Genomic DNA, 21,600 nt, shown 5'->3' with positions numbered 1-21,600 from the left:
TGACATGGATCTGGACGAGACGCTGGAGAATGGCTGAAAGGCATCTGCTGTTAAGACACTACGGGTTTCCAAGCCGACGCTACGCTCAAAGCCTTTATGACTCTTTATGATCTTTATGTTCTCACACAGCCCAGCCATAGAGCCTGCATAGCGTGATGTAGGGAGGCTGTTAGGACCACTTATAACCTTTTTATCGCAGTTCATTCACACGCACCTTCACACGCGCTTGGGTCAGTGTGAGTCAGTGGCACGTCGTTTGACAAACAAACAAACAAAGAGACCGAAAAAAACAAACTGTAAATGCTTATGACAACCTTACGAAGCGTCTATGGCAGCTTAATAAGGGGCTTTCGTTTTTACACAATCGTCAAAAAGGGAAGAGAAGTTGCTGGAAGAGGAAGAGAGATGCGTCCATGCTTTTCGATGTTTAGAGTTCAGAGTTTAGCTTTGCAGCTTTGCATCTTCGCAAAATGTCACACTAAGTGGAAAATGGAGTTTCTTTGCTACAACAGAGCATGTCTGTGGGCGAGGCATATGGATATGATGGAAAGGAAAGACAGAAGAGGAAAAGAAAATAAAAGAAAGCAGAATTTTAAAGGCCTGACCGTGGAATCGACACTGAGCATTCTTCCCTGCTTTTTTTTTTTTGTAGTGCGTTTGTATCCCTTTATCATTTTTTTCTTTTTTAACCGATACCATGTGCTTCCCTGTACCGACCTCCGTTCTACCCATGTGCCTCTACTTGTGGCTTTCCAATGCAAACACACACTTGTGTACACACACACACACACACACATATATATATATTTATATCTATATCCCTGTGCTAACTGGAGATTGATCATGACGTTGAAAAAACGTAGGAAAAAAAAATAATAAAAAAAGCTGAACTGAATGCTTTCTGCTCAGTGCGATATGAACGGCAGTGCGCGCTGAAGGTGCTAAACGGAATGAAAACGGACAATTAAACAGGGATGCGTGCCGATATTGGAATTGTATCATCATCATCAGTATGAGTAGATGACTAACTGAAAACAAAAAACGATACGCGAATGACACATTAGCTTTTTTTTTTAATGCTGATTCAGGTAAATTCTTACAAACTAAAAAAAAAACGAACAAACTCAAACAAAATTGGCTTCCTTTTCTTTCTTTTCCTTTCCTTTTCTTCTTCTCCTCTCTTAAGTTCATCAACCAGTTCATCACAAAGCATCGTATGTGGCTAACACAACAGTTAATTTTAGACCGAAATCGAGTGGCTACCCTTTAGAAACATGAACAAACTGAGAAATGACCAAAAACAAGTAAGCACTCAGCTTCAGCTGAGGTTTCCTAAACGTAAGCTGGGTCATTTTATTTTTTTTTTCCCACAAAATTATTTTAATTCATACTCAGGGGTTCATGTGCAGCTAGTTTATCATCAAGGCAGTGAGTATTTGAGATAATACTCACTAAGGTAAAGTAAGCTATTATAAAGTAAAGTAATCTAAACTATGCTGTTTGAAGCTATAACGCGCTACAACCTTCTAAAATGAACTGTTAATCAGTCAAATCTGGAAAGTTCAGATCTTTAAATCACGCCTGCCTTTAAAAAAATAAATACTGAATCAGATGCACTGGAAAAGGGCCTGAGCTTAAAAAAAACAAAAACAAACAAACAAAAAAATGCTGAATCGCTTTCATTCAATTTCATTTAATTAGCAACACTAGTAGCTTCTGGACTGACCTGTTTCTTTATTCCTTTCAGATCTCGTAAAAACGGGGTGCTTTTAATGACAATTCTCCCTTGAATCGTTGTGGATGCACATCGCCTTAAACTTCCACTTTAATAAGACCAATCTGGAGTCATTTGTAAGGAAGACAACAGCGTTCTGTAGCTGTCCTAGAAAACAGAAAGAAGGAAATGAAAAAGCAATGAAAAGTAAAAAAAAAAAAGAAAGGATGCTCTATGGAGGTGGCTCTCAAAGCGATCCTCAAAGGAACCCCTCCCCCACAACCGTATAAAACAACATCCGTATAAAAACCTAGGACTAGTTTGTGAGAAAAACAAAACAAAAAAAAAACAATGACGAACCGTCAATCGAAAAAAAAAAAAAAAAATTAAAAAAAAAAAAGTGACTGATGTGTGCTACATTGAAGCACGCCCACTTTGCCCCTGTTTAACCCGTTTAACCTGTTTAATCACGCGCCTTGGAAGTGACAGCCATGCATATGGAGACAAGATGAGAAGGGAGGAGAAAGGGGAGAAAGAAAACGAAAAAACAAAACAAAAGGGAGAGCGGTAAAGCCAGTGTTCTGTACCACACATACAGGATAAATAACACACACACACACACAAAAATAACCAATGATGCGCCAACACACACACTCTCTCACACACACACACACACACACACACACACACTTTCACTCTTTTACTCTCACACACACACAAACCTCACAGTATTCCAAATCTATAAGACTGCTAGATCATCATATTTCAGCAAAAAAAAAACAAAAGAAAAGAAAAAAAAAACCCAATCGAAAACAAAACAAAAGCCCAACTTTTTTATATATATATATATATATATATATATATATATATATATATATATATACAATTTGCTGTTATTTTCCCCTCGTTTATTATCTGTTTTTTTTTTTTTTTTGGACAGGGGAAACAATTTCTCTTCTTTAAAACGTATAAATTGTGTTATTCTGTCCCTCTATGTTGATACATACATATATATACAAACACATATATATATACATATATGTATATATATATATTTTATTTATATATACTATTTTTTTCTTTATTGGTAGAGTATAAAAAGCACATGCACGCAATTGTCAGCGTCCTCTCTTTCGTGACGAGCTACCTTCACACCTCCAGTGTGCTCACATGCTAGGGAATGTTAGTACACGTATCTGAATACACACACACGTGCGCACACACACACACACTCACTCACACACACGTTCATGTACTTACGCAAACATACAGCGAAGACTGCAACCACCCTGTACCCCCAAAAATCAAGCAAACAAACAAAAAAAACAACAAAAGGAAAAAAATAATAATAAACAAAAGAAAAAATAACAATAAAACAAAAAATACAATTAAATTAATAAGTAATAAACAGTAATGGCAGTGGTTGGAGTGACCTAATCCAGACAAAACATATGAACCATTGGAATCTTTGGACTCATGGCGTTAGTAACCATTGTAACTGGAGATGTGTAGAGGTGACTTCAGAGAGAGAGTGTGTGTATGTGTGTGTGTGTGTGTGTGTGCGTGTGTGTGTGTACGTACTTGTGCTTGTTCAGTTGTTTCTCAGCACAGCACAAAAGAAGGAAGCTCGTCACAGAAGCATTAGAAGAGTTTTGAAAGGGGCGTGTCTGTCTGTGTTTGTATACATGTGTTTGTATGTATTGTGTGTGTATGAGAGAGAGAGAGAATGTGTGTGTGTTGTAGGAGTGTGTGTCTGTCTTATATATATATATATATATCAAAAGAACTCGATGCAACAGGAGATGGGGTGAAAAGTCCAGTGTGTGGAAAGATTTGACAAGTTCTGGAGTCCAGCTGGCTGCACAGGGCAATGTGATCCTGTGGTGAAAACAGTGGTGTGTACAGGGGTGTGTGCGCACGTCTATGAGCGGGAAGCGGGCCGGGATCATCACTCGGAATCCCGCTGGACTTCGGAGGCGTCCGCTCGGCAGATAGGGCAGGTTCTGTTAGCCTGAGGAGCAGAAAGGAAGGAGCAGAGATAAATCAGGAGGTGAAACTTAAAAAAATCGTTATTCACTTCATTCATTCAACTTGTGACCAAAAATGTAAATGCTGTAAAGTGTTTTCTGATTTAATTCTACCCTCATAGTTTTGCTTAACTCACCTTGAGCCACTTGTCGACACACTTGGCATGGAACTCATGATTGCAGGGCAGAACTCGCAGCAGCTGACGAGACTCAAAGTCACACATACACACCACACACCTGCGAACACACGCAAACACAGAGACAGAGCTTAAGAACAGGGATTCTTTAATAAAGCAATAATGAACATGTTTCAACCATTTCTTAACTGCAATATTGTCTTCTGGCTTTCATGGCAAAGTCTGTTCACTTTAATACAGTGGATGAAACACTTTAATAAATATAAGAAGATCATAATTAAAAAAAATCCAAAGGAGTTTCAAAAGAACAAAACACGGTAGTGGTCTAAAGCAGGGGCGTCCAAACTACGGGCCATTGGGTCCCGTTTCCTTTTTTGAAGCGGCCCGCGAGGAATTTTAGAAATAGAATGAAAGTTGCCCCGCTGTTAAGCAGGTTTTTATAATGTGAGATTCAAAGTTTGAACGCTAGGTGTCAGAAACGGGCCAAAGAGTCAGAGAGGGTGCGCATTTCTAGCGCAGAAAAACTGAGCAAAAGAGTCTAAAAGCGGAGAGAGTGCGCATTTCTAGTGCATATATATATATATATATATATATATAAATAAACCCTACAGACCACTAGATGGCAGACTTGTATTTAATTCATCTTGCAGTGTATTCCATAACTGCTATAACATATCCCAAAACATGTTTCAGTTTGTTTGAGACTCAAAAAATAACCATAAAGTTTAAATTTTGGCATCAACTTATTCACAACTATGAAGGAACACAGGAGAAATCATGTAGTAACTTAAAAGTGATAAACAAACCAAAAAAAAAATTAAACTCTTATCTGGGTTGCTGTTAACTTTTAGAAGTTTCTGAGGCTGGTGACTCTGATTAACTAAAATAACTTTTGGTCTTCCTTTTTTCGGGCAGTCCTGATGAGTGCCAGTTTCACCATTTCTTGAGAAAAGTTCTTGAAATCTTTCGGACTGACTAAGCATCATATCTTAAAACACAACTGATGCTCTCAAACACATTAAGAGCACAAGTTCAAATCAATTAACTCTCGAAAAGTTCAACACAGCTGTTATCTGAAAGCTGAACATTCCAGGTTACTCTACCTCATAATGCTGAGCATGATTTTTAGGAGAACCAGTGCACTAATTGTATATGTGTGTGTTTTCTACTCACAGGGTCTGCTCAGACTGGTGATTGCTGGGGTTGAATCTGTAGGAAGGCAGCTGTTCTATATCAGCTTTAGTCAGACCACGTGGTTTGGCTTCCCCAAGACGCTCGGCCAGGTTCAACAGAGCCTAGAAAACAGTCATAAAACGAATAAGAAGCTTTAAAAAACACATTCAAGCACATTTAATACCATATTTAGTGCCTTTACAGCTTACGCTAACTAACAAACTAATCAACAGATGGACCACAATGCTCTGCTTTTTATACATATAAAAAAAAATCTTCCATTAGCTTTTTTGAACATGTAAATTTTTTTTTTTTTCTAATTAGGGACTGTTCAGTCTGATCGGAAGATCTGGGCTTGTATGCAGACTATATATATTTTACATTCTTTTGCACTATAAGGCGCACTTAAAATCTTTTAATTTTCCAAACAATTGATAGTGCGTCTTATAATCCGATGCCCTTTATTTAGGTATGAATTCTACAGGTCAGGTATTATAGAGTAATAAAGCCACTCCGCTGCAGTACAGCGTTATAAAAGAGTGAGTTTTTTAAAGTGAAGTTTCTCCAGCACTAAGGCTGGGTGCAGCAGCATTAGCATTAGCATTAGCCGCTAACTGCAGCACTAGTTCTTTCGCTGTTCAGAGGCGAATATATTGGACTGTAGTGGACTGCGACAACCGCTAGCTGATCGTGCTAGACTGAAGAACCCCGAGTGTTCGGGTGGTATTTACATCCCGCTAGCACTATGGTTAGCGACTAATGGTAATGCTGCTGCACCCAGCCTTAGTTTTAAAGAAACTTCACAGAAAACTCACCCTTATACAAAATATTGGAAATTTAAGTTTAATGAAAATAAACGGAAACGCTTTACTCATCCAGTAATCCAGGAGAGAAATCTGTGTAGATTAACATTTAGCGCTAATTTGACTTTGAAATTGTTTATTTTTTTAAAGAATTAGTTTTGAATACATAGGTTCTTCCCCATTAGAATGTAGGCCTTCTTACTAGTTTTGCCTAATCCACCTTATAATCTGATGCACCTTATGTATAAAACTAGACTAGAAAATAGACGTTCATTAAATGTGTGTTAAATCCGAAAAATAAGATATATTTAATTCAAATCCATTTTTTAAATTAAGAATTGTGTTAATGGGGTTCAAAAGTGCTTACCCAATTTACTGAACTTTTGCTCACCAATGTAGGCTTGTTTTAAATTGAGCTTTTTCTTTGAATCCCTTATTATCCCATTTAATTCTACACTTACCATTTCTAACCTCCTGATTTTTTTAAAAACACCAAGCTGCATGTTCTTGTTTGGCTTTTCGCTCACTCTTCTCATTAACTTCCACTTATTTTCACCCACAGCCTCCACACTGATTCCTTCCACTCGAGTATTTCTAGTTAAATTAGTTAGCAGTCTTCAGTGCTATGTTTGTTTAATTACACTGAATTTAGAAACCTCACCTCGTAATTCTCCACTTCTCCATCATCTACGTCCAGCTCTAAGCTGATGGCAGGACCCACAGCTGTGGGCTGCACTGGAAGAACAGACCTGTGGAGAACAAAAGAGAAAACATTCAGTATGTGATTCTACGGCACAGTATGTGATTGCAGGATCATTAAAAAATAAATTAATTGCTATGCTGTTCCAGGTGGTGTTATGGTTCTAAGCAGTTTCTAGGACATTTCTTTGCTTTGCTTGCTTTAAATCAAGGGTGTCCAAACTACGGCCCGCGGGCCATTTGCGTCCCGTTTCCTTTTTTGGTGTGACCCGCGAGGTATTTTAGAAATAGAATGAAAGTTGGCCCGCTGTTAAGCAGGTTTTTATAATGAGATTCAAAGTTTGAAAGCTAGGTGTCAGAAACGAGCCAAAGAGTCTAAAAGCGGAGAGGGTGCGCATTTCTAGCGCAGAAAAACAGGCCAAAAGAGACTAAAAGTGGAGAGAGTGCACATTTCTAGCTCAGAAAAACGGGCCAAAGAGTCTAAAAGCGGAGAGGGTGCTCAGTTGTAGCGCAGAAAAACGAGCCAAAAAGTCTAGAAGTAGCCGTAATTAAGGAGTTTAGTATTAAAAGACATCATGAAATGAAACATCATTTTGAAAAATCTTAGTTTACAAAAAACTGTCACAAAAAGATAAAGATAGTTAGTCAAGTAAAATGGTGTGTAAATGAAAGTAATCAGGAAAATGTATTATTTAAAGTGGTAAATTTCATTATTTGTTTTATTACAGAGTCTGTGGCCCGTGACTTCAAATATATTTCTCCTTCTGGCCCCCAACAAAAAAATGTTGGACACCCCTGCTTTAAATGGTTAATGCTTAGATTAAGATCACTGCTTTAATTTTGATAAATCTTCTGTACTTCAATCAACAGGGTTCCTACACTTTTTTCATGACTTTTCCATGCCTTCAAGTCAAAGTTTTCACCATACGATTTTAAAAACATCAGTGTCGACATGGACAGCAAAACCAAAAACTAAAACCATAATTAAAATTGATTATCGTAGACCTAAAATGAATCCGACGCACATCTTTAATAATATGAATGCATTTTAGACCCTGAGAGCTCCATTGTGTAGGGCTAAATTACTGAATTAACTCTTAGCTGATGTATTTGTTAGCTCAAAACAATTTTTCTTCTCCATCGATAAACTGAAATTACAAAGATTTGCAGACCAAATATTTTATGACTTTTCCAAAACTTTCCAGGTGTTTTTACTTTTCCAAAACTTTTCTAGGCCTAGAAACTGCTATTTTTTTTTTTTAATTTTATGACTTTTCCAGGTTTTTCATGACTGTACGAACCCTGAATCAAGATTAAGTTAATAAACATGACATGAATTCAGTGCATAAGTGTAGAAATCCTGAACATTCTAGACAATACACATATAACAAAGTAAGACTTGTGTATTCTGTCGGTGTGTTTGTGTGCATAAACTCACAGGAAGTAGGGCAGCAGGCTGGGGTGATACGGGGGCGGGGGCACAGCTTGCTGTGAGCGATAACGCCGGCCTGTGATTCGCCGAGGCATGAAGTGAGGATACGGCTTTCGAAAAAAAAAGAAAGAGGGAAAACAATCAGAAATCTTTATCAGAAATGTCCCAGTGGGAAAGACCAAGAATACATCTGGTAATGTCCAATACTTTAATAGGACCAATCAAAGCCTGTGTGTTGCATCTGTGAGTGATGTATTATGGGTAATGTAGTCTACTCACCACTCCAAAGAGCTCCTGGGGCAGGGGTTCATGAGAGAGGAACTGCAGCGGGGTGGAGGGTGGCAAGGGGCTGGGGTGGCCCGAGTGGGGGTAATTAAAGCTGCCCGCCACAGAAAGATGATCCCCTAGCAGCTCCACTTCATTCTCAATCCTTTGTAGTGGCTGAAAACACACACACAAAAACACAGAAAATACACAAATTAACACAACAGCGCATCTTGTAGAAATGTAGAAATAGAACAGAGTATCTTAAAGGTACAGGGAAATTAAGTGTGTGTGTGTGTGTGTATGTATATATATATATATATGTATGTATGTATGTATGTATGTATGTATATATATATATATATATATATATATATATATATATATATATATATATATATATATATATATATATATATATATATATATATATTTTTTTTTTTTTTTTTAACTACTAGAGTTTGAAATACAAGATCAGACAATCCACTGGGAAATGAAAGCCTAAAAACTAGTACCTGTATAGCAACTACCTGGAATACCATAGCAGTTGCTTAGGAAGACCTTAGCAACCACTTGGAATGCAGTGTAAATCTGTAATTGAGCTTCTCTGTGTATGCTAAAGAACAGCATAAAGTTAGTAGGGGGTTGCTGAGATACTCCAGATGGTTGCTGTGGTACTCAAGGTGGTTGCTAAGGAATCGCAACACTGTGGTTGCTTTATTATTCCATGTTGCTAGACGATAATGGCGATTAATTTTTATTGCTGTTTATGCATTACATTACATTACATAACAGGGCATTTAGCTGACGCTCTTATCCAGAGCGACTTACAATTATCTTTATTCCTATTACAGAGTTGGGCCAATGTAGTGTTAGGAGTCTTGCCCGAGGACTCTTATTGGTGTAGCACAGCATCACACCAACACCAATCATTAGGTGTTCTTAGATTATATATATGTCCTACTCGAAGGTGTTACTTCTACTCTCTCTCTCTCTGTGTGTGTGTGTGTGTGTGTGTGTGTTAGTGTACGTACCGATCGGGACTGTTGAGTCTGGAAGGGCAGGAACTGTCCGGGCGGGGGCAGATGGGGTGGGTGATGCGAGAGGTGTGGAGGATGAAGTAGAAACGCGGGATCACTGGAGAGAAGAGACGGAAATGCGTACGGAACTGGCAAGTGCTGCACTGAGCACGCAGGTAACATCTGAGAGAGAGAGAGAGGGAGAGAGAGAGAAAGAGAGACAAGATACAATATTTTTTCCATTTTGTCCAAGTGCATTCATGAACAAAAATAATTCTAAATAAACCTGTAGTGTAGGTTTTACACACTTTGGAATCTGCAAAAGATTGATTATTGTTTCTTGTGAATGCAGTATGCCTACTAAGATATATCAGAAAGCTTGAGACAGAGGGAAATAACAGGTGTGGGTGAAAATGTATTGGACTACAGAGTCATTATTATGCTTGTATTATTACTAATACAGAGACTACTGTGAATTGTGAAGTTCCACAGGGTTCAGTTGTAGGGCCTACGATACTGTAAAGAACTGAAGCATAAACTTGCATAGCTTACGCTTCAGTTCTTTACAGTTTCATAGGCCCTACAACTGAACCCTGTGGAACTTCACCATTCATAATAGTTTGTGTTATCTACCAGGTTAAACACCAAGTACAAACAAACTTCAAGATGTGAAAATTAAAAAGGTAAAAACGTTACATTTAATTAATTAGTATTTTGTCCATGAATTAAATTTTCTAAGGTCATCTGATGTACCACCCTGAAATGATTTGCGTTTTGCAGTTAAGCAACAAAACATTTTTTTTTGTTTTCACCATTAGATTACATGCCAAATCTATGTAAAGAGGTACATTTGGCTGTTTATATTGTATATATACATATATATGTACTTCAGTTCTCTGCTTTCATTGCAAAACCTTTGATTCGATTTATCAGCTTGCTTTTAAAAGTCAAAATCTAAATGTACATTTACTAATTATATCCAGCGGAACTCCCAAGCTTCCAAAATTTTTTATAGTAAATATTTTTCCCAAAATTGTTGCACGTTTGCAATTCCACATTGTAAAACAGGGTTCCCTTCTCTGTTCTGCATTTTATACAGCTATCAGTGGTATCAGAATTTAATTCTTCGATTCTTAAATTTTCAATATTTATATACATTCTTTTAATAAGCAAATTATATTGGATATGTTTTAAAATGTATATTTTTTATTCCTGAAAAATACAATTCATGCAGTAGAGCGTTAACCTTGTGCACTTTTTTTTACTTTTTAACTAATAACTGATTTCTCCAGAAAGGCAGAAATGCCCAATATATGATTATTATTTGCTTAAATATTATTATTCGCCTTTTTTCTTACAAAATAGTCCAAACTATTTTTTAGTGTTTTTCTTTTTATTTCCATGTTTAAAACTGTTCTACTTAATAAAACTTTAACCTTTATTTGAAGCTAATAAATTAAGCCACATATACACAATTACAATTCCATTCTAGCCACCACAAGGGGGCAGCAGATCCTCATAATAAAGACACACTAATAAACACACACACATTAATGCGTATACACACCGGAGGGGGGACGCTGCAGACTGGATAGTGTTGCTGGCCGCTGAAGACGACGGAGCAGGCAGGCACCTGCTGTTGAGAGGAGCATGCTGGGAGATGCTGTCCTGTGCAGAGCGGTGGGGGGAGGCCGTGGGGCGGCACCGGAGAAACAGTATACGATACCGGGACTGTTCCCTGAGGGAGCTGAACACAAACACGAGCAAGCACTCAGCAGATGGAACACAGTACATAGTAAGGATGAGTGCAGCAGCAGCTGCTGCCGGCAGAGACACACCAGCGTACCTGTACATGTTTGGATTGACATATTAAAAAAGGTTCATGGATTTATCATTAGCGTTAATCACATCACGTCATTCATCCACTGCAGTCCTTCTTACCTGCTCATGGAGGTCCATCACCATGGTGCCCTGTTGCTGTGGGTGCAGCAGCCGTGGGGACAGTGTGGGGGGGTGGAAGGCGCGGGGCTCGTCCAGGCCGGTTGGAGGGTGAGGGGGCGCCTGGCCGTACGGATGGAGGGAGTGTGGGTGGTGAGGGTGGCGGTAGTTTTCGTCCTGACCGCCGCCCGGCGAGCCGTGGTGGGGAGGGTGAGGTGGGTGGAGTCGAGTCATACGATCGCGGCGTCCCCTTTGCCGACGAGCTGGAGGGCTGTGGTGAGGAAAGAGGGGTGGGGGGGAACCAAATCTTAATCATAATCATCGACATCGCTCTTAATATGATCATTTCAGTTTAGTTCTCCAGTACCAAGGCTGGAGCGGTATTAGCATTAGCCGCTAAGCGCTAGCTTTTTCATCTTTCAGAAGGGAGTATATCAGTAGTCTAGACAACAGTCTGCGCATTAACTGTGTTTAAAAAAGCTACACTGGACGAACCGCTAGCTATAATATCCCCCTTGCTTATCAGAACACTCAGGGTTCTTCCGTGTAGCTCTGTCGGGCGGCTAGCAAGATTAGCCTCCAATGCTAATGCTGCTGCACCCAGCCTTAAAGTAAATCTGGATATCTAAGCTTACTGTAAATAATCTGGGAAAAAAAAACTATTTGGGCGAGCACCACCTTGCAGCTGCAAGACCTGCTGAATTAGAAGGAAAATATGGCGACACCCCTGTTCCTTACTAGTGTCACATAATGCGCCTTATAATCCAGCGCACCTTATGTATAAAAACAGATGTTTATTTAACTGCGCCTTATAATCAGGGGTGCCTTATAGTGCGAAAGAAAACGGCAATGCCAATTAAACACTATAAATGATTGATAAAATTCTCAGTATTCTAAAAAAATATCAACGCATCAGTCTATCATTTTAATTAATTTTGAGTGATTTATTGGGATAAACAGTCAAACAAACAAAAACGTCAATCCACGTTAGCGTCTCATACCTGCGTCTGTGTCGTGCAGGCGTGTGACAGCGTTCTGAGTGGTAGGGTGTGTGAGGGTAGGGGTGCGGTCTTCGACTCGGCGGCAGCTCCCACGGTCTGATTGGTGGAGAAGGTGTGGAGGGAGGGGCTGAGGTGAGCTCCAGTACAGACTGCTGGGACAGACGCTGGCGTTTCGGACTCGGGGAGTCCTCCGTCTAACAGCGGAAAATTAAAATAGAACGAGAGACAGACAGACAGAGAGAGACAGAGAGAGAAAGGACATGGTTAGAACCATGCGTTGATCCATTAATCATATGGATGCCTAAACTGTCTGCACTGAGCATGTGCCCAGTACCTACTAACACTGATAATTCATAGTACGTTTCTGCATTTGTACAGATCCTTTTGTTCTAGTATTTGTTTGTCCTTTTGTTCTAGTATTTGTTTGTGCTTGTGAGTCTTGGTTCCTCCTAAGGTTTCTTCCTCTTATCGTGAGGGAGGTATCTCCTGCCACTGTTGGCATCATCACTGTGGTGTTTACTTGTAAGACTCGATCTGTGTAAAGCTATTTTTTGTGACAACTTTAATACATTTGTTGCAAAATCCCCTATATAAGTAACTTAAAAGAGGTTCGGTGTCCTCAGCCTGGCAACCCGAGTGAGCTTGGTGTCTTTGGAGGGGTGGAATGGGGGAGACATGCTGTAGCCATTTCTTATGAGAGCTATGGCATGTTAAACTCCATTAACTAGGGCGATATGGCACTAAAATAATAATTTCACGATATTGCATGGCATTTTTGCAATAACGATAATCTTGGGGATATAACAAAAGACTGAAAACAAAAACAAAATGAAAATTTAATTTGATTACTGTATACAATGATATGTAAACGCCTTACTGATATATTAAAAAAATACAATAATTGTATTAGATTTGTAACAGAAGTCAATGATTCAGAATGTTATGATACTAATAATGCTAATACTAATATATATACTAATATATATAATAGAAACGAGATCAGTGTGAAATTTAGCTAAAAAACAGCAATAAAATTGTACCCTAATGTGATAATTACGATATTTCAGGGTATGATATCGTTTACGATATTCAAAAATGTTGGAGATATGAACGAGTACAATACAATATGATATGGCACACCCCTACCATTTACATAACAGAGAGACACAAACACATCAAAGTCAGATTTAAAAAAAGAAAAAAGAAAAGCAGAATACACTCCATTTTATATAATGAACAGGCGTCCCAATACTTTTGTCCATCCAGCGTATAACAGAGAGCGCTTATGTTTGTTACCATTCAGTTTTAGTACAGTCAGTCTATTGTGCCTGACCGCATTAAAGGCATTTCCTCTGACGACATCACGCCTTCTGCTGCTGCTGCCTGGGGCAAGAGTGAGGTCAGTTCCTGTAAGTGTGAGGAAACCCTGGTGGGGGAGGGGCTTCTGAACTCCCACACAAGCAGCTAAAGCAGAAGCACACACACAGATACAGATACGGATACACACAGCAGACAAGGGAGATTCTGGCTGTGTTAGAGAGAGAGTCACTGCTCTAACAAAACGTGGTCGTTTTACAGGAAAGACAAGACAAAACAAGACAAAACATTCAAAACCCTGAGATACGAGAGTATACTGAGAACTAGAACATTTCCGGTTCTATCGGTTCTACTCTTCCATTCTATTCCTGTACAATTCTGTACATTCTATTCCTGTACGTATTAGTGATGACACACGTGCATTTACGACATCCTGTACGTTGTAACAGTCGTGAACACACAGTGTGATCCAATCTTATCATCTGCTTCATCTGCTCTGAAGCCTTTTTTACGGGAAACTGTTGACTCACACGGTGGAGCTTTCTCAACCAGACTCTCTCACACACACACACACACACACACACACTGACATATGAACACACACACAGACACACGCATACATAACACACACAAACTCAGGAGGACTGTCTTCAGAAGAACGCCACATTTTGCGTGCTAGTATTAGTCAGGAAGGTGGGGCCAGACCCAGACACTTATCTCAGCAGGGTCTGACTAATATACACGCAAGCACACACACACACACACTTTTACACCACGGCAGCAGCATGTGGGGTCTCACATTTACAGGTTACAAAGTCTTTTCTAAAGCTTTGGGACTCCAGTGGACCACAGGAAGTGACCAACCTACTAAAATTACTTCAAAAGGGCATGAACAACTCATCCAGAAGGTCACAAAAGAACCAAAACAAGGTTAAAAAAACTGCAGGACTGATGCAACTAAAGTGGAACTTTTTTGGAAGGTGTGTGAACACACAATAAAAAAAAATAAAAAAAGAACGTCATACTGAACGAAAAACATGGTGGTGGTAGTATGATGGCCTTGCTGTAAAAGATGGAAGCATGATTTTGCTCTCTACCAGAAAATCCTGAAGGAGAATATCTGGCCATTTGTTTGTGACATCAAGCTCGGGAGTACTTGGGTTCTGCAGCAGGACAATGACCCAAAACACAAACAAGTTCACCTCTGAATGGCTAAAAAAATAAATAAATAAATAAATAAATAAATAAATAAATAAAGGTTTTGGAGAGGTTTAGTCAAAGTCTGATTGAGATGCTGTGGATGATCTTAAACAGGACGTTTATGCTGGAAACCCTCCAATGTGTCAGAATTAAATCAATTCCGTAAAGAAGAGTGGAACAACATTTCTCCACAGAGATGAGAAAGACTCATTGCCAGTTATTTGAAATTATCTGCTGCTTTTTATATTTACTCAGGTTATCTTTGTTTGATATTAAAATTTTAAAAATATAAAGTATGATAAAAACAAAAAAAACTAAACAAATCTGTATAGGGCAACACAGCACCGTAAGTGTCCCATGACTTTTGCCATGCCCCATGGAAGTAAAAAAAAAAAAAAACACTGTACTCACATATATGTATATAAATATGTATGATGTATATGCATGTGGGTTTTCTTGCTTTGAATGTGGATGTGCTTATCTGTTTACATGGACTATTCTAGCCAAATATCCTATACATCCATCACTCCAGCTACTATTCCAAATTCATGTTGCTTTTCCCCTCACTCACAAGATAACACCTCAAAACGTACACAGCTGCAGGCATTCCCAAGATCCTTCCATCCTTCCTCTGAGATAATACAATCAATTCACATACTGCTGGTATCCCATGACTTTTGGCACGCTAATGTAAGGCCCTACAGAATATCTTTACTATTAATTGGAGGGAAGCCAACAACACACACACACACACACACACACACACAGTATATGGCATCACACTGTCTCTTACTCAGTTTCAAATGCCTGTGAAGAGGGTGTGGGTGGGTTTATGACAGCAATGAAAAAAATGCTAACATGTGACACACACACACACACACACACGAAGAAGAAGGAGAAGAAGAAAAAAAAAATACATGACACTTTCACGTAAATGAGGCACGACTAAGAACGCCACACTTACACACTCCCACCACACACGTGCACACACACACACACACGTGTGTATAACACACTGATTAAACACACACTCCTGCATTGTGGGTGGTAAAGTGATCTCACACACAGTAAAGTGTTAAGCCACAGAGTGTAGAGAGAGAGGGAGCAGCCACTAACCCCAGGGAGTGTGTGTGTGTGTGTGTGTGTGTGTAAGAGAGAGAAGAGGGTATGTGTATCTTATCACTAACAGGAAACAAGTGTGGAGTAAGATCCAAGACCTACACATCTACTACACCTCATTAGTCTTTAACTAGCCTTCTACACCACTTGCAGGTAGAGGTGGGCGATACTAATTAACAACGATATTTATAGCAATATATAAGAATAATGATTTTTTTTGTATTACTTTCAATAAATCAGGTGTACCCAAAGCGTAGATGTTACAAACAAAACCAAAAAACAGACACATGGAAACATAAAAAGAGAAAGAGGAGAAAGAGAGAGAGAAAGAAAGGCAGAGAATGACAAAGAAATGGAGGAATAAAGAACCGTAGCCCCTCGGGACAGCGTGGAGGGTGAATATATTACTGCATGAAAATAAATATTAAAAGTCTATTTAGTGTAAAACATAAGTTTCATACATTAAGTAGAAACAGATAGACAAACGTTTATTTTTTTTTTTTGTTTATTTTGTATTTTCCTTCAAACAAACTTCAAGACCCTGAGTTTGTATAGTAAAGCATATTTAGTGTTCAAAAACATAGCTTTCAAGAACATCTGTTTTGTAGTGATTTTGCATTATTGCGTACGATCCAATAGGGCACTGTATTATTAGCAAGGCATGATATAGGGCATATTTTGCCCCTGCAGATAAATCACTTTTTGCATCATTATCCAGGCTGAAAGTAGCTCCGCACCTTGTTGGTAGAATCCGGAGAGCTTTGGCTTGTAAAACGTGGAATTAATAGCTTTAAAAGTGAACAAAAAGCTTATTAAAACCTCTTTTTAAGTTATAATTGGTTATCTTTACTTTAAAATGGCAGCACTAGGATATGTTGTAAACAGTGGTTTTTAATAAAGTTCTTATGCAGTTTTAAAGCTTTTAATGCCTCATTTTAAATGTCAGGGCTCTCCGGATTCTACCAATGAATTGTAATGCTACTTAGAGCCTGTATAACTGTGTAAAAAGCGATTTATCTGCAGGGGCAAAATATGCCCCATATCATTCGTTCTAAAGCATGTTTGAACAAACTGCAAAAATAACACTGGATCTCAGAAAGCTAAAGGAAGAAGGAAGGTGGGCGATTCAACAAAGGTTAGTACTCTTAATCATGTTTTACTACACCAAAAGTCCAATTTACACCAGAGTTCTCCTTTAAAGACTGAATTAATGTGGCCTAGACTGATGAATTCTCAATTTTAGAGGCATACAGAGATAATGAGGTTAGATTCTGGTGCCAATATCATACGTTTAAATCCATGTCCCCATTCTGCATCGCCTTAATGTTAATGCATGGAACTGAGTCAATGATGAATAAACAATAAATCAGGTGTCCCCAAAGCGTAGATGTTACAAACACACACATGGAAATAAAAAGAGAAAGAGGAGAAAGAGAGAGAGAAAGAAAGGCAGAGAATGACAAAGAAATGGAGGAATAAAGAAGCGTAGCCCCTGGGGACAGCATGGAGGGTGGGGTGGGGTTGGGGAGGGTAGTGGAGCAGATTTGGGAGCTCTGAGGATGATGAACTACGAACAGAGGACAGAGCCTGGAACACAGCCGGAGGGCGCGCGCGCACACACACACACACACAAACACACACACACACACACACACACACACACACACACACACACACACACACACACACACACACACACACACACACACACACACACACACAGCCTTCTCTCACACACACATGCACGCACATGTGCACGTGCGTACACACACACACGCATGTTCCAACATGGTCAGACAGGTCCATTAGTATAAAACATTGATGGGGCCGCCAGTCTGTGTTTGGGTGGGTGAGGGGCACAGCAGACAAAATTAGGACAGAGTGTCTGCGTGTGCGAGTCTGAGTTCATGCGTGTGTGTGTGTGTGTGTCCATCAAATCACAAGAGGATCATGCCCTCCCCACCCCACCAAAACACACTATTTCTGCTAGAATCTGCAGATGGATGCTGTATTCTTCCAACGGTCGCAGTGGAGCTTTAGACAGGACAAGCTGCTCACGTCCCACTGATGGACGCAGTCATTTCTCTTAACCCTTTAAACCCTAACGGCATATCTGTGGGCCCAACTGCTGTGAAGCATGGGGGTGGAAACATCACACTCTGTGTCGGTGCTTTTTTTTTTTTTTTTTGCACAGACGACAGGACAACCACACTGCACCGTACTGAAGGAAGGATGGATGGGGTCATTTATTGCAAGATTTTGGCAAAGAAAACTGAAGATAGGTCTTGGCTGGGTCTTCCAGCATGACAATGACCCAAAGCACGAAACGCACAGCCAGGGAAACTAAAGAGTGGCTCAGTAAGAAGCATTTCCGGGAGCTTGAGGGGCCTAATTAAGTCTTCAAATCAAAATCCAACAACAGAAAATCTTTGGAGGCAGCTGAAACATAATGTTGCCCGGCAACAGCCCGAAACTTGAAAAAACTACAGGAAACCATAATTGCAAACAAAGTTTCTGTATCAAATATTATGTTTAGTTTTGTTTTTTTATTGTATCAAATACTTATGTATATTTATGCGTTTAAATTCAATTTAATTATTTAGAAAAAAATCATACAATTTGTTTTTTTTTCTGTTTATCAATGTTTAAGTGTCCCTATGATAAAAAAAAATCCAGACCTACAAGGTTCTGTAACTGCAAAAATAAAAATGAAACCTATATACCTATTGATAGTATATAATATATAAAATAGTATATAGTTCATAGTAGATACAAAACAATTCATAGTAGCTACTGAATAATTCACAGTGGATCCCCAATACGCCATAGTACAAACAAATTAAATAATAGCGAACATGTCTTAAACAATGTGGATACAGAGAATTAAACAGTGGATACTGTATAATTCTTAGTAGCTTGGTAGATGCCAAATAATTCATAGTGGACACTAAATAGTTTACAAACTGCGGTCATCCTGATTGTGCCAGTACCACTGACAGACGGCTGCATGACGCAGCACTGCTGTATCTGATCCACTCACTTGTACCAGTTAGAGGCAGTCATATTGCTTTGTTTGATAGGTATATTAATGATACATGTTTAAGCATCTACTCGTAATAATGTGGTGTTCAAGAAAAGCTATTTCCAGATGATCCAAGCAGCACTCTTTTCCCTTTTTCCACACACTCCTCTTCTCCTCTCCTCTGTCACTGTTCTCTTTCTCCCCTCTTCTCTCGCTCTCACCCACCTCGCCCCACAGCTGGAGGTGAAATCATTAACGCCTCCTCTCCCTCATCTCACCTTCCCACCTTCCCTTTCCTCTCTCTCTCTCCCTCCCTCCTTTCTCTCCACCTTTCACACTCCCTCCTTTCCTTCTCTCACCCCTTCTTATTCTCTCTTCACACACACACTCCCTCACTCCCTCTGCACATTGTCTTTCTTCCTCTCTTTCTCCTTCCGCATTTTTTTTCCCCCCTTTTCCTCTCCGGAAATCTTGGCCACACCCCCTGTGGCCCAGCGTCAGCCAATCACGGCGCATGAACGTAAACTCGCCCTCCTTCTTCCTCCGATTATAAACACTGGAGTAAGTGGAAGGCTGGGAGGTATGTGCGCACGCGCACACAGACACACACACACACATATAATAATCACCAGAGCGCTGGAGCCTGGAGTCGATGCTAAACTTGCGCACTCGAGCGAATCCTACAAAACATAATCCAACAAAAACAAAAAGCACACACATTACAGCCTCAAACACCTCCCACTGTACATGCCAAAACATTAAGACCACCTGCCCAGCCTCCACAGATCTGTAAACCCTAGGTTTATACCGCATTTTACGTTTAAAAACATTTTATTTAGCATTTGCAATAAATGATTTTGATGATTTCTGCTGTGAGTGATTTATTATCTGCATACATTATTCAGTAATAACTACATATAATTCAGCATTATGCTTCAGAATAGGATATAAATGATTCCTTTCGGATATCTAAACAATGTTATTAATGATTCACTATATATTTAAATCGATAATCGATATGATTAAGAATTTGCTAGATTGATTCAGTATCTGCTACCAATGATTCTGCATTGAATACAAATGATTCAGTACACAGTGTAAATTATTTAGTATTTGCTACCGATGATTCTGCCTCGACTACCAATGATTCAGTACACAGTGTAAATGATTCAGTATCTGCTACCGATGATTCTGCCTCGACTACCAATGATTCAGTACACAGTGTAAATGATTCAGTATCTGCTACCGATGATTCTGCATCGATTACAAATGATTCAGTTCACAGTGTAAATGATTCAGTATCTGCTACCGATGATTCTGCATTGATTACAAATGATTCAGTACACAGTGTAAATGATTCAGTATCTGCTATATATGATTTTGCATTGACTATAAATGACTCAATACATACTATAAAAGATTCAGAACGTGCTGTCTATAATTCAGTACATGCTGTAAACAATGCTGTATCTGCCTATAAATGATTCAGTATCTGCTACAAATGATACTGAATCATTTACAGTAGATACTGACTCATTTATAAGCAATTAAGTACCTGCAATTAATGGTTCTGTTTATAGTATAAAATATTAATTTGTATCTGCTAGAAATAAATGTTTTTACTATAAACAATACTGTATCTATACTGTATTCATTTGCTACAAACACATCAGAATCTGCTATAAACTGCTCTGTATCTGCGCTAAAATGATTCAGTATATATTGTAAATAATTCAGTAATCTGCTTTAAAACACAGTAGGATCTGCTTTACAACAGTTCTGTCTCCGCTATAAATTATTGTTATTTGTTATAAACACATTAGCATCTGTTAGAAACTACTAATTATTTGCTATAAAACTATTCAGAATCTGCTATTAATGATTTACTATCTGCTTTAAATGATACCCACTGCAAATGACTAAACATTTGCAGTAAATGATTCCAGTAATTACTATAAAAGATTGAGTATGTGCCACAAACGAATCTGCTGGTAATTATTGGGATTTAGAGGGTTAATTCCTGTATGTTTTGAGCTAAGTCCACTATAGACTGAACGTCTTGCTTCACCATCTCTCACAGGAATACGATGCACTTGTACCAGGCTGTCCACATGATGAAAACGGAGCTCATCAGTTCTGATCGTTTGTCCTTTTGAAGGTGCACAGTCACTCGCTTCATCTGCGAGTGGTTACAATGTCTAACCTAATCAGTGTGCACGTATGTAAATCAAAGTCATTACGTAAACATGTAATTGCATGTAAATAAGTTAAGAAATGCATCAATAACAGGTTATATAAACCCCGCCCCCTCCGCTGAGCGAGGTTTTAGCAGAGCGAGAGCAGCAGATGGAGAGATGTGAGGGAAAGGAATGAAATTAAGAGGTAAAGCCAGGCTGGAGAGCAGACACAAACACAGCCTCACCTTATCAGTGGCATCGGCGCAGGCCGGCTCCGAATGGTAGTGATACACTCCTCCCATCGCTCCTGCACAGAGACAGAGAGAGAGAACACACACTCGTTTATTACAAATAGATACAACACAAACACATATACACACTAGAGTTTACAGGCAAAATACCAGCATTATTATTATTATTAAACTGCTACATTCTGCAGGCTTTATTTCATTTAATTAACCACAAACACAAAATAAATCATAACATACATATCATTTAAAATAATCACAATCTCAGATTCCATGAGATAGACATGTATATTCCCTTATTAATGTGTAT

At 39.0% G+C, this 21,600-nt stretch overlaps 3 protein-coding genes across 4 annotated transcripts in view; 2 read left to right on the top strand and 1 right to left on the bottom strand.

The window, feature by feature from the left end:
* The window catches only part of melk (maternal embryonic leucine zipper kinase), a 153,651-nt gene that overhangs the window by 41,372 nt on the left and 90,679 nt on the right, over positions 1-21,600 (top strand). The window lies entirely within an intron of this gene.
* LOC103035206 (thymosin beta-b) overlaps positions 1-21,600 on the top strand; it is a 133,152-nt gene that overhangs the window by 45,512 nt on the left and 66,040 nt on the right. The window lies entirely within an intron of this gene.
* Positions 2,648-21,600, bottom strand: part of rnf38 (ring finger protein 38) — a 45,135-nt gene continuing 26,182 nt past the window's right edge. The window contains exons 3-13 of the mRNA XM_022681752.2: positions 21,288-21,349; positions 12,208-12,401; positions 11,210-11,477; positions 10,836-11,015; positions 9,284-9,451; positions 8,265-8,426; positions 7,992-8,095; positions 6,516-6,603; positions 5,052-5,173; positions 3,879-3,978; positions 2,648-3,725 (exon numbers count right to left, since the gene is read on the bottom strand). Of these exons, the coding sequence (XP_022537473.2) occupies positions 3,663-3,725; positions 3,879-3,978; positions 5,052-5,173; positions 6,516-6,603; positions 7,992-8,095; positions 8,265-8,426; positions 9,284-9,451; positions 10,836-11,015; positions 11,210-11,477; positions 12,208-12,401; positions 21,288-21,349 (1,511 nt within the window). The 3' untranslated portion in view covers positions 2,648-3,662. The remainder of the gene's footprint in view (positions 3,726-3,878; positions 3,979-5,051; positions 5,174-6,515; positions 6,604-7,991; positions 8,096-8,264; positions 8,427-9,283; positions 9,452-10,835; positions 11,016-11,209; positions 11,478-12,207; positions 12,402-21,287; positions 21,350-21,600) is intronic.

Source organism: Astyanax mexicanus, chromosome 25 (assembly GCF_023375975.1).
Source record: "Astyanax mexicanus isolate ESR-SI-001 chromosome 25, AstMex3_surface, whole genome shotgun sequence".
NCBI classification, from domain to species: domain Eukaryota; kingdom Metazoa; phylum Chordata; class Actinopteri; order Characiformes; family Acestrorhamphidae; genus Astyanax; species Astyanax mexicanus.
Note: the sequence above shows the minus strand (reverse complement) of the source record. Positions and strands in the feature narration are given on the sequence as shown.